General features: G+C 38.4%; 1 protein-coding gene across 1 annotated transcript; it reads right to left on the reverse strand.

The window, feature by feature from the left end:
- Positions 1-1876: 1876 nt before the first annotated feature.
- LOC134660332 (uncharacterized) lies at positions 1877-12347 on the reverse strand. The gene is made up of 4 exons (XM_063516080.1): positions 12056-12347; positions 4845-4964; positions 3891-4652; positions 1877-2070 (listed from the first exon to the last, which is right to left on the reverse strand). The coding sequence occupies exons 1-4, from the start codon at positions 12182-12184 to the stop codon at positions 1888-1890; spliced, it is 1194 nt and encodes a 397-aa protein (XP_063372150.1). The 5' UTR covers positions 12185-12347; the 3' UTR covers positions 1877-1887.
- Positions 12348-13664: the final 1317 nt, after the last annotated feature.

A 13664-nucleotide genomic window follows, 5' to 3' on the forward strand; every position in this document is an offset into this window, starting at 1 on the left:
CAGGCACTGGTACTTGTGCCTGTGGTACTCGTGCAGGTGTGACTATGTGTGCTCCTTCCGTAGCATTCTGTCACAGTAGCAGCAGCGGTAGAGAATCTAAATTAATATAATTATGATCAGCTATAACTCACCAGAAGAAAGCGTCCGACCATCCGCATCCCAGACACTGGTACTTGTGCCTGTGGTACTCGTGCAGATGTGACTGTGTGTGTTCCTTCCGTAGCATTCTGTCGCAGTAGCAGCAGCGGTAGAGAATCTAAATTAATATAATTATGATCAGCTATAACTCACCAGAAGAAAGCCTCCGACCACCTGCAGCCCAGGCACTGGTACTTGTGCCGGTGGTGCTCGTGCAGGTGTGAGTGTGTGTGCTCCTTCCGTAGCATTCTGTCACAGTAGCAGCAGCGGTAGAGAATCTAAATTAATATAATTATGATCAGCTATAACTCACCAGAAGAAAGCCCCCAACCAGCCGCAGCCCAGACACTGGTACTTGTGCCTGTGGTACTCGTGCAGATGTGACTGTGTGTGTTCCTTCCGTAGCATTCTGTCGCAGTAGCAGCAGCGGTAGAGAATCTAAATTAATATAATTATGATCAGCTATAACTCACCAGAAGAAAGCCTCTGACCAGCTACAGCCCAGGCACTGGTACTTGTGCCTGTGGTACTCGTGCAGGTGTGACTATGTGTGCTCCTTCCGTAGCATTCTGTCACAGTAGCAGCAGCGGTAGAGAATCTAAATTAATATAATTATGATCAGCTATAACTCACCAGAAGAAAGCCTCTGACCAGCTACAGCCCAGACACTGGTACTTGTGCCTGTGGTGCTCGTGCAGATGTGACTGTGTGTGTTCCTTCCGTAGCATTCTGTCACAGTAGCAGCAGCGGTAGAGAATCTAAATTAATATAATTATGATCAGCTATAACTCACCAGAAGAAAGCGTCCGACCATCTGCAGCCCAGACACTGGTACTTGTGCCGGTGGTGCTCGTGCAGGTGTGAGTGTGTGTGCTCCTTCCGTAGCATTCTGTCGCAGTAGCAGCAGCGGTAGAGAATCTAAATTAATATAATTATGATCAGCTATAACTCACCAGAAGAAAGCCTCTGACCAGCTACAGCCCAGACACTGGTACTTGTGCCTGTGGTGCTCGTGCAGATGTGACTGTGTGTGTTCCTTCCGTAGCATTCTGTCACAGTAGCAGCAGCGGTAGAGAATCTAAATTAATATAATTATGATCAGCTATAACTCACCAGAAGAAAGCCTCCGACCATCTGCAGCCCAGGCACTGGTACTTGTGCCTGTGGTACTCGTGCAGGTGTGACTATGTGTGCTCCTTCCGTAGCATTCTGTCACAGTAGCAGCAGCGGTAGAGAATCTAAATTAATATAATTATGATCAGCTATAACTCACCAGAAGAAAGCCTCCGACCATCTGCAGCCCAGGCACTGGTACTTGTGCCTGTGGTACTCGTGCAGGTGTGACTATGTGTGCTCCTTCCGTAGCATTCTGTCACAGTAGCAGCAGCGGTAGAGAATCTAAATTAATATAATTATGATCAGCTATAACTCACCAGAAGAAAGCCTCTGACCAGCTACAGCCCAGGCACTGGTACTTGTGCCTGTGGTACTCGTGCAGGTGTGAGTGTGTGTGCTCCTTCCGTAGCATTCTGTCACAGTAGCAGCAGCGGTAGAGAATCTAAATTAATATAATTATGATCAGCTATAACTCACCAGAAGAAAGCCTCCGACCATCTGCAGCCCAGGCACTGGTACTTGTGCCTGTGGTACTCGTACAGGTGTGAGTGTGTGTGCTCCTTCCGTAGCATTCTGTCGCAGTAGCAGCAGCGGTAGAGAATCTAAATTAATATAATTATGATCAGCTATAACTCACCAGAAGAAAGCCTCCGACCATCTGCAGCCCAGGCACTGGTACTTGTGCCGGTGGTGCTCATGCAGGTGTGAGTGTGTGTGCTCCTTCCGTAGCATTCTGTCGCAGTAGCAGCAGCGGTAGAGGAAGAAACGATCGCTTGCCTCGTCTGGTTCCTTTTTAATTTGATCTTTGTGCTTTGCCTGAAATGTTAGGTTAGGTTAGGTAAAAAAAAAGTATTTTTTACTGTGTAAGTAAAAAATGTATATATGTAATGGGTAAATTTAAGTATAATAATTAAGGTCTTTAAAAAAGCTTATATACTCTGTAGGTTGCATTTAGAAGAAAAATTTAGAAATTTTAAATATTTATTCATAAACACTGACTTAATATAAAAGAAATAGACACACAAAGCAGAACAAAAACGTCAAGAAATGTGGATCCCAATGACGTTTCGCACCATTTGCATTGATGATAAAAACGCTTACGTAAATTTTGAGTCAAGATAAATGTTTCGTACAGAAAAGAGCTTAATGTCGTAAGCATTAAGTGTCAAATTTGCAAACATAAGTACCAACACTGTTAAAAAATTTAGTCCGATGGCACTAAACGTAACGTATTTACGTCAAACAACGTCAAACGAGAATAATGAACGAATGGAGTCACTTTGGTACACTTTAATATGTATTACTGTACAGGAAAACCAATTGAAGTAATAAATAAAACAAATTTAATTTAATCGGGAGCTCAAATAAAATTAATTCGTGGTTCAAATTCAAACAAATTAAATTTTTAATTCGTAAGTATACGTCTTTAATTACTAATTTCCTTGAAATAAATTCTACTTATTAAATAACTGTGTATTTAAGATCTACATTTACTCATAGCGCGGGTGCACGGGGACATTTAGATACTGATTGGATTTTTTTTATAAAGTCTACCTATACTTTATAAAAAAAATCCTGTGGTTGTCACTGTGTTCCGACAGGTTTAGCATTTACAGTTAGTCGATATAAGCCCTTATTGGTGGTGTATATGTCGGAAACAGGGAAATGGGCCGAACACACAAGTGCCGTTTTGCCTTGTTTAAAACTGCATCACCTCTATCTCTTGCTATAATTAAATAGCAGTCCACTTTGCACGTCGCATAGGTTTTCTTGGAAATCTTGAATTTAAACATAATATTATTTCTTATGAATTCCATATAAAAATATAAAAAAATATTGACCTCACATCGACTCATTAGATTTTTGTTCCTTAACATCCCTTCTTTGGTACTAACAAATTAATTTATTCAAAACCATAAAATTACCACCAGATTACATAAATTATGTAATGCTATCCAAAGAACTAACCGAAAGAAATACATTCCATCCTTTTTCCTTGTTTTATCATTGTTATTTTTACATATTTTAACGGCACATTTCGAAATTGTTGACAACTTCACATTTGAGCGTTTCAAACAAGACTAAACGAAAAAGTAATGCATGATCTGTTTTGACATCACTTTTGTGGGGCCATTTTTGGCGGCTGATTGGGTATCCAGTTCTTTATACTATATCAATGTTCATAAAACTTTTTTTTTTCCTACAGCTTTTATACTCCCTGCATTGTAATGTTTATATATGTACTTACTTTACTCTTTGATCAACGGCTTGTTAGATTTGACAAACGTTTATGCATAACGCCATAAGACTATGCCATGATTCCCATAAAAGTAGCCATTAGGCTGATATGCAATTCATTTATTTATTTTCATTGTGGTTGGCAACTGTCAAAGGTTTGCATAGATGGCGCCATCACAGCTTGCCCCTTTCTCTATGAGATTTGGCTTAAGTGTCAAGCCCTTCCCATCAGCATAACATTCAAAAAATACAAGTATATGACACAATACTACAGATTGACAGGACAAGCTATGCTAGCGCCATCTGCTAAATACTTCGACTGGCCAACCCCATTGCATTGCTGTAACTTCACAAGAATCACAAGTAGGTACATTGTAATAATTACTAAATTTTCTTACCTTTCTATGACTATGACCGACATGACCAGTCAAAGTCTTCTTCTGCTTAAAACAGAGTCCACAAAACTCGCATCGGTATGGCTTCGCTTTGTTTACAAGCTCGACTTGATTCTCCAATACATCCCTCATTTCCCCTTCACTCATTACAACCTCTGTAAAATACTGTGAAACATCTTCACTATAATCTATAATAGTTTTCTTGAAAGTTAAGAGTCTCTTCTTACATTCTCTTTTTTGTTTCTCATCTTTATAGCTATCGTCCGAGTCATAATTATCTGTTACATGCTGTTCGTCGTCAAAAGCGTCTTGCATCCAATGATTCTCTTCAACATCACTAACTCTTTCCACTTTAACTTCTACTTTATCATCGGCTTGGTTTTCATTCACATTACAAACTTCAATTTCTACGTGTTTGATTTTATCTTTCTTTTTGCTTTTCTTTTTACTTTTATCTACTTTCAAAGTGGTTACTAAAGGTTCTTCGGATTTTACTTTTCTTTTCTTCTTTTCTATAGTTTTGCTTTTTATTTTTCTGTTTTTGGGCGGAACATTTAATCCCTTATTACTAACACTTATTGCATTTTCGACTTTGATAACATCATTATCTGTTTCTGTTTCATTTCTCGGTGTTTCACGTTTAATGGACTCGAGAGAGGGAATTTTAAAATACGGGTTCTCTTCTAGAAGTTGAGTGTCTTCGAAACAAGCGTCATACTTATCTTTAATTCTAATACTGAGACAGGATAATGTGTTTTTTGGTGGCTGAAAATTTGACAAAATATATAAAACAAGAAGTCAACCTATAAACATAGACTGACTTTTCAGACATACATACTAATTCACACTTAGGGCCACTGGGTTAACGTTTTAATCGGTTAACCCCGGGTTAGTGGGATGGTGCAAGTGGCGCTTAGAGGGTTTTTTTAAACAAACTTTTATTAAATAAAAACTTACAAGTGTTAATGATTCTTCAAGAACCGTGTGGGCCCGCCGCACCTGGCCTTGGAACAACTGGAATCTCCTCAAAGTCGCATTACATTCCCAACATATAAGTATGTATGGCTTACTCAATGCCTGTAAAGGGAGTACACTCTATTTTTTTTTATATCATATCCATAACTAGACCAAGACTTAAGAATTAAAATAAAGAGCCAAAGTGTTTTATATGTAGTATTTTTTAAGTAGAAGCCAGTTAAATTAAGACACTACCAATGTGAGAGTGATAGAACAATCTTTTTCCTAAAATTTATAGTACTTATCTGTTCGCACCTGGCTGTTCTAAATCCGCACTTAAACACTGCACTTTAAGGTTCACTTTCCTATCACTAAGCACTGTTACTTTTACTACTACTATACTTCACTTCACTGTATCACTGTCACTTTATTTTTGGTTACTGACTTGACCATGGAAACTGTTTGACTCCATTGTTTTTAGAAAACATACCGTTAGCTAGTTTGCATTTCGAAAAGAGACATCTAGCGATCAATTCAGTAATTAATTTACAGTATGTACACTTATGCGGCAATTTTAAATCTCAACATCCTCCGCCGCCAAGGAAGTATTCCTTGATCACTAGTTAGGAAGTCGACACAGCTTGGTAATCGGCCGTTGTGTGATCCCGAAAGCTGTGCAAATGTCATACATACGACTCAATCCATCAGTGCCAGGGTACTTCTTAAGTACTCTACCTACTCTCCAGTTTGCTGGTGGAAATCTTCCATCTTTGATCAATACCAGTTCTCCAACTTCTAAATCCTTCTTAGGTGTATTCCATTTTGGACGCAATTGCAACCGAGAAAGGTATTCGCTTTGCCATTTAATCCAAAAATCTCGTAGCATGCGTTGGGTCAACTGCCATCTCGACAAGCTGGATATGTTACTCTGCTCATTACTGCGATCTGGTAAGCAAATCAAGGGTTCGCCGACCAGAAAATGTCCGGGTGTCAAATAATCTAAATCATCACCTAATGGAGCCAATGGACGTGAGTTAAGGCACGCTTCAACTTGCGAAAGGACCGTATAAAATTCTTCGAACGTCAGGGTTGCGTCTTGCATTATTCTTTTCAGATGATACTTCGTCGATTTTACACCGGCCTCCCATAGTCCTCCAAAGTTTGGTGCTCCAGGGGGAATATATCTCCAACGAGTGCCTCTGTCGTCTAAACTTTTGAGCAAGTCTTCTGGAACTTCGTTGTGACCCTGTTGCCACATCTTTAATAGTTCTTTTTCAGCTGCAACGAATGTAGTACCATGATCACTCCATAGTTCCTTGCAATGACCACGTCTAGACACAAATCTTTTGAAGGCAGCGATAAACGCTTCTGTGGTCATATCGCTGACTAGTTCCAAATGTATTGCTTTGGTGGACATACAAATGAATAAAGCAATATATGCCTTGTATGTCTTAGCTCCTCGACCTTTACTCAGTCTGCATGTGATGGGACCGGCAAAGTCAACACCGCTTATAAGAAAAGGGCGTGAAGGTTTCACTCGAACTTCCGGTAAGTTTCCCATCAGCTGAGTATTAATTTTAGCATTGTATCTTGCACACGTTATACACTTCTTGTAAAACTGCCTTATTGAAGAACCTCCTTTAATAATCCAGTATTTGCTTCTCAAATATGGTGTCATGAGATGAGGCCCTCCATGAAGAGTGTTTTTGTGAGCATCATCCAACAAAACAGGTAATAATACGTTGTTCTTAGTTATTATAATAGGATGCTTTTGATCCATACTCAACTCTGAGTGTTTCAGTCTTCCTCCTAATCTCAAAAGACCTTTATCATCCAGATAAGGTGTGAATTGCCGTAGACGACTGCTTTTCTTAATTGCTTTTTCACTTTTCAGGTGATCAATTTCTTCAGGAAATTCTATCTCTTGGGACATCTTTAAACACAAGGTAAGTGCTTCATCTTTTTCTTCACAGGTTATATGTTTACTAACATTCTTTTCTTTTTTCAGGATCTTCAGCCATCTTCTACAATATGAAATCACGTCCAGAAGTTTTTGCAGTGACGAGTATTTCTTCAGTAAGGTAAGCTTTTCAGAGTCTGTGTCTATGGTTGTGATCTTACACTTTATTAACAAGCGTTTCTCTAACTCTGTTTCAGGTATGGAGTCGACGGGTATGGTGAAATCAGGTTCACGTAAGAACTCCGGACCATTGAACCATAACTGATTTTGTTTCAGCTTGCTGGGTGACAGACCTCTGGAAGCTGGATCTGCTGGGTTATCCTTTGTATTGACATATAACCAGTGTGTGTCTAAGTTGCTCCTTATGTCAATCACTCGATTTTTGACATAGGGTGTCCATCGGTTTGGATCTCCTTTTATCCAGGCTAAAACCACTTTGGAGTCTACCCACGCGTAGGTTTGTTGCAACTCGATATTTAGAACTTTCATCACGTGTTTCATGAGTTTGCTAAGTAGCGATGATCCACATAGTTCAAGGCGTGGCAAAGACAGCGGTTTAACAACTGGTGCTACTTTTGTTTTTGCTGTAATTAAAGACACTTGACATTGTGATCCATCTTTGGGTACAACTCGGAGGTACACGACTGCTGCATATCCTGTCTGGCATGCGTCGGAAAATCCATGTAACTCGATCGCTGAATTTTTACTAGAACCAGTCCAACGATCAATCTGTATCGCTGATAACGCAGGTAAGTCTTCTTGGTACTGGATCCATTCGTCTTTTAGATCTGTGGGTAGTTCTTCATCCCAATCTAGCTTTTCCAGCCATAGCTTTTGCATGAACATTTTTGCCTTCATGATTGCTGGTGCTAACCAACCCAACGGATCGAAAAGTGAAGCGATCTGTCCGAGTACATTTCTCTTTGTGACAGGTTTCTCAGTATTGATTTCTTTTTGTGTAACTTTGAGTTTGTCTTCATCAATATTCCAAATTATTCCGAGTGTCTTTATTTGGCTCTTTCTACTCATGTCTACTGTGTTTGAACTCTCTCTCTTTTCAGGTTGTATGGCCGACATAAATTCTCTGCTGTTAGAAGCCCACTTTTGTAACTCAAATCCACATTTGCTCATTACTTTGTTCAGCTCTTCGTGTGCTTCTAATGCTGACTTCACATCATCAAATCCTGTAAGTACATCATCCATGTAAAAGTCTCTGTCTATAATTTCAGATGCTATAGGAAATGCGTCTTTCTCTTCTTTGGCCAGCTGTTTTAGTGTTCTTATTGCCAAAAATGGCGCTGGTGCTGTGCCAAATGTGACAGTTAGCATTCTGAAATCTTGAATCTCGTCTTTTGGATCGAATCTATACAAAATTCTCTGATAGTCAGTGTCTGCTTCTCGAACTTTGATCTGTCGATACATCTTTACGATGTCTGCCACAAAACATATCTTGTTTTGTCTCCATCTCATGATGACGTCTCTTAGCTCTTCTAGCAGAGTCGGTCCAACCAGTAGTTCATCATTGAGAGATACTCCATTAGATCCTTTACAGGATGCGTCAAAAACTACTCTCACTTTCGTGGTCTCTCGATCCTCGCGAACCACAGCATGGTGTGGAAGGTAGACTGTTTTCTCATCTTTCTCAGGCTTGCCTACCGGTTCCATGTGTTTTAAGGTAAGGTACTCTTTAATCACGTTATCGTACTCAGTTTTCAATTTGCTGTTGTGTGTTAACTTCCTCTCCAGACATTCTAGTCTTTTGACAGCAATTGAACGGGAATTTTCAGGAACAATCGGTGTATCTCGTACGAATGGTAGTCCAACAATGAATCTCCCATCCTCATCTCTCGCTAGTGTTTTCTCATAAATCTCTTCAGCTCTTTTCTCTAGAGGCGTCAGAGTGTTTTTACTCTCAGTATCTAGCGTCTCCGATTCCCAAAATCTTTGCAGCATGTTGTCTAGGCTCACACTCAAATGCATGCTAACAATTTTTCCATTTTTCCCGTGCTCTTCGGCGGGTGCTCCACCTGATATTATCCATCCGAATAACGTCTGTTGCGCTATCGGTGATCCTGGTTTGCCCTTGATGACTCCACTCATTAAAATGTCTGTATAGACATGCACACCAAGTAACAAATCTATCTCTCCAGGATTGTAGTATGTGGGATCAGCTAACTCCAAGCCATGTAGTTGAGTCCATTGTTCTTTATTGATCTTCGTAACAGGCATTATGTCAGTAACTTCCTTCGTCACGTAGGCGGTGCAGTTTAGCTTGTAGCTCTTGTTTATTCTCGACACAATTTGTATCTCCGCCGCGTGCTTGATCGGAGTCGACATCTTCGCTACCCCTGTCACTTGACCCTCCACCCTTGTTCGTTTGAGTTGTAGTTTGTTGACTGTCTCCTCTGATATAAATGACTCTTCCGAACATGGATCTATGAGTGCTCGAACTACTTGTGCTCCTCTGTTTGTCATAATATTCACTAGTGCTGTAGCTAAAAGAGTAACCCGTCTCTGAGAGGCACAGTGAGATACTATGTTGATTGTTGGTGTAGCTTGCTCTTTGTTTTCTTGCTCTGGTTTCTCTTCGAGTGATACAGTGTTAGTTTTAATAACATGCAAAAGTGTGTGATGCTTTCTCTTACAACGCAGGCATGAAGTATTACGCTTGCAAAATCTCACGCTATGTCCAGGCCGTAGACAGTTGAAGCAAAGACTCCTTGTTTGAACCTCCTTGGATCGTTGCTCAGGATCCAATTTAGCAAACTCCTTGCAGTTGTAGATGAAATGATCCTCGTTACAGAAACCACATTGTTGATTGGAGTCTGTGGTACTGCTAGGCGTAGCAGTTGCATGGAATGTCTTGGCTCTAACTTGAGGCTTCTCTTTTGGGTGCGCAGTTTGAACCATCTCCAAAACTCTAAATCTTCCCTCCAAAAATTTGCTGAATTGTTCCAATGTCGGCAAGTCTTCCACAGATAATGTCTTCAGATCCTCTTCCCAATGCTTGTGTGACTCAGTATCTAACTTGCTCACCAATAGATGTATTATGATTGGATCCCAGTTTTCGATATTAATGTCATTGTTCTTCAAGCTGTTTAGACATTCTGTAGAAATATCCAGCAATTCTTTGACACCTTTGGCAGATTCAACACTCAGTTTCTTTTGACCCAAAAATCTGTTCAAGATTGAGTTAACCATAATCCTCTTGTTATTGTATCTGTTGTGTAAGGTATTCCATGCTACTTCGTAATTTTTCTCAGTAATTTGAATGTGCTTTAGCAGTTGTTCAGCTTCACCACTAAGACTACTCTTCAAATAGTGCAATTTCTGCACTGGGCTCAATGAACTCTGATTATGAATGAGAGATGTATAGAGATCCTTGAAAGTCCCCCAATCATTGTAATTTCCATTGAACTGTGGTATATTAATCTTAGGTAGCTTCACTTCCTGGCTCTGTGGTCTGATGGATTGCTTCTCCGTTCCTTGTGTATGACTCGTTTGCTCGTCTTCTAATTTCGCAAGTATCTCTGCTTTGGTGTCTATATACAACTCTTCTCCATTGTCGTATATCTCTTGTGTAAAATATTCGTGCCTATTTCGTTGTTCTGCTGTCGCTATCTTCACTATCTCTCGGTGTGTGTTTTGAAAAACTTCCCAAAGTTTGTCTAAATTCTGTAGTCTGACTTGCAAGTATGGTTTATGCGTCGTTGGACTAAAAGTAAATATGGCGATGTATAAAAATGTCTACTTGCATAAGTTCGTGCGTATATAATTTCGACGAAGTATAAAAATGTGCATCTGTATATTAGACCAAATACAAATATGTTGCGGCACTAGACTAAAAGTAAATATGGCGATGTATAAAAATGTCTACTTGCATAAGTTCGTGCGTATATAATTTCGACGAGGTATAAAAATGTGCATCTGTATATTAGACCAAATATATAGATAAAAGTTTGTCTGTTTAGAATTCAGCTTGTTTGTTGATCGCTTATCTATTAGCTTGTTCATATTTATTGAATATTATTCGTTTTAATTTAAGAACTAGATGTTACGAGGGGATGAATTTGTTCCGTATATGTATTATTATAATCCTGGACCTATGTAAAGAAAGTAGTCATTTTAATATTCCGACTTGGTAAGACTTAGACATTTGTATACTTTGAAAGTAGTCATTTTTATATTCCGACTTGATAAGACTTAGACATTTGTATACTTTGAAAGTAGTCATTTTTATATTCCGACTTGATAAGACTTAAACATTTTGAAGTATTGGCTTTCTAATACTCGGACCAATTTTTATTTTATATCTAGACATTTTTATACATCGCCATATTTACTTTTAGTCCAACGACGCATAAACCGCAAGTATGACTTGTTAAGTCTCGCCTTGGGACACTTCTTGAAGTTTGCAGCTGCTTTCTGAAGAAGATGTAAGTTATCCGCTTGAACTACGAATAAGGCTTCCATTTTCACCGAGACAAGTTAGTGAAAAATATTCTAAGTCTTTGTTAATCACAGAATTTTTCTATGTCCCAAATTCTATGAAAATTTTCTATGTCTCGGATACTCGAAAACTAGACTATGTTTCAGAACACTACGAAATATTCTAAGTCCCAAATATCACCGAAAATTTTACAAGTCCAAAGCACACTCCGCGAAATTCTACAAGTTTAAATAAACGGAACGATCTTACTCAATTATAGTCCTTAGTGCAATCCGATAGAGTCCACTTTGCACTGCACTATCACTCGCGTCACAGCCTGATCCGACTCGAATAGGACCAAATGTTCGCACCTGGCTGTTCTAAATCCGCACTTAAACACTGCACTTTAAGGTTCACTTTCCTATCACTAAGCACTGTTACTTTTACTACTACTATACTTCACTTCACTGTATCACTGTCACTTTATTTTTGGTTACTGACTTGACCATGGAAACTGTTTGACTCCATTGTTTTTAGAAAACATACCGTTAGCTAGTTTGCATTTCGAAAAGAGACATCTAGCGATCAATTCAGTAATTAATTTACAGTATGTACACTTATGCGGCAATTTTAAATCTCAACATTATCAGATAAAAAAAACTATACTAAATGATAAAACGAGGTAAGGTTATTGTGAAAAGTGAAAATCCTTATTAATCCTCCTCATTGCTTTTAGCTATCTCGAAGTCTAGTCTATACAAATTATAAACAGTACTAGTTTTTTACAGGTATTTCAAGAGCGGGCTTTGTATATTATCTTACCTCGGTCCTCTGTTTTTCGACCAATAAACTAAGAAACATGTCATAGTTCGCTAAAGGTGAGAGCCGGCGGTCCGTGCTGAGGCAGCCGCGGCATATTAAATCGTCAGATTCCGTTTTTATACAGTTCATTTTTCTTCCACCACTTTACCAATAAGAATTACGTGAAATCTTTACATTGCAACATAGCTTAAGCAAATAATCAAAGGTGGTCAAACCAGCATCCTTAGTAATTTAATATTTGTCTAGAGTTTTGATAATTAACTTGGAATTTTACACATAATTAATGAGACTATCCTATACTATACATACCATATACATACAATAACACACATCAGCGAACGCAAACTCTGTTCTGTCAGCTGTCAAAACTAGCAGACAGTCTATAAAATGACAGCGTTTTACACAAAAATAAAACGCTAATTAAATAACTTACCATATTCGGAACCTAAAGTAATATATTGAGAGAGTGGCAACACTGTAGTTAGTCGTATTGTCCTTTTCTAGCATATACGTCCATCTCTCTCCCACACCCCCACCACTTCAGGCAGTTGCGTTTGACAATTTTGACACTTAGAAATAAACGCAAATTACCTCATTGTCTCAAAATTATACATATTTACACCAGGCAGGATTAAAACTTTAGGTTCCGAATATGGTAAGTTATTTAATTAGCGTTTTATTTTTGTGTAAAACGCTGTCATTAAACAACTGTACCGATATTCGGAACCTAAAGTAATATATTGAGACGTGTTTGTTATCGCCTGGTGGTGGGAAGACGCCAAGCCAATGTGATTATACATGTACTTACATATTATGTATATGTAATATTATTATATTAGGAGTGTTTAATTAATTAATTAATTATGTAGTACACCCTTTATTTTAATACATGTGAGGAGAGAGGTATTTAGTAAAGCATACAATTTTATATACCATTATATTATGATACTAACTTTCCATTTTATATACGTATTTAATGTAGGTACTTATAAATTTTCAACGAAAATAAGTGAGTCACCACAAGGGTGCTATAGTACTTAATTATATGTATGTGAGACTATGTAAAAGAAGATAAGTCAGTCTACTCTTCAGGGAGCATACAACATCTGTGATATGGAGTGATGTAATTAAAATATGAAAAGATAAAAATCATAAAGTACTGGAGTAGTTTTTATTTATAACTCCCAATTATTGACAAATTTGATAATAATTATCTAGTAAGGTAAGCAGTTGCAGGATATAACAAGGACAAGACCTTTCTTATTTCCAGAATCCCTCAGGATTAAGTAGACGAATATTTTAAATATTCGTTATATCACTATCCACAAAGTTAATATTGGGTAGGTACTGTCTACTAAAATGTCATAGGGAATACTTTTAATGATTTTACTGAATTCTTTTAATGACTGTGAGCCAGTGTGAGCTATTTATTTGGTTATAGCTATAAAATTCATTTAATCGTTTGTACGCTTTACTAACGCGAACGCGAGCTAATGGACCTAAACAAACCTTACTTAAAATTGTGAAGGTTACTTTGAGAGCTTAAGCCATATCATAATACTCATGTGGGCACTAGTTACGACGCTTTTTGGTGCTCTTGGCGTTCAAA

Source organism: Cydia amplana, chromosome 26, assembly GCF_948474715.1.
Source record: "Cydia amplana chromosome 26, ilCydAmpl1.1, whole genome shotgun sequence".
In the NCBI taxonomy this organism is placed as follows: domain Eukaryota; kingdom Metazoa; phylum Arthropoda; class Insecta; order Lepidoptera; family Tortricidae; genus Cydia; species Cydia amplana.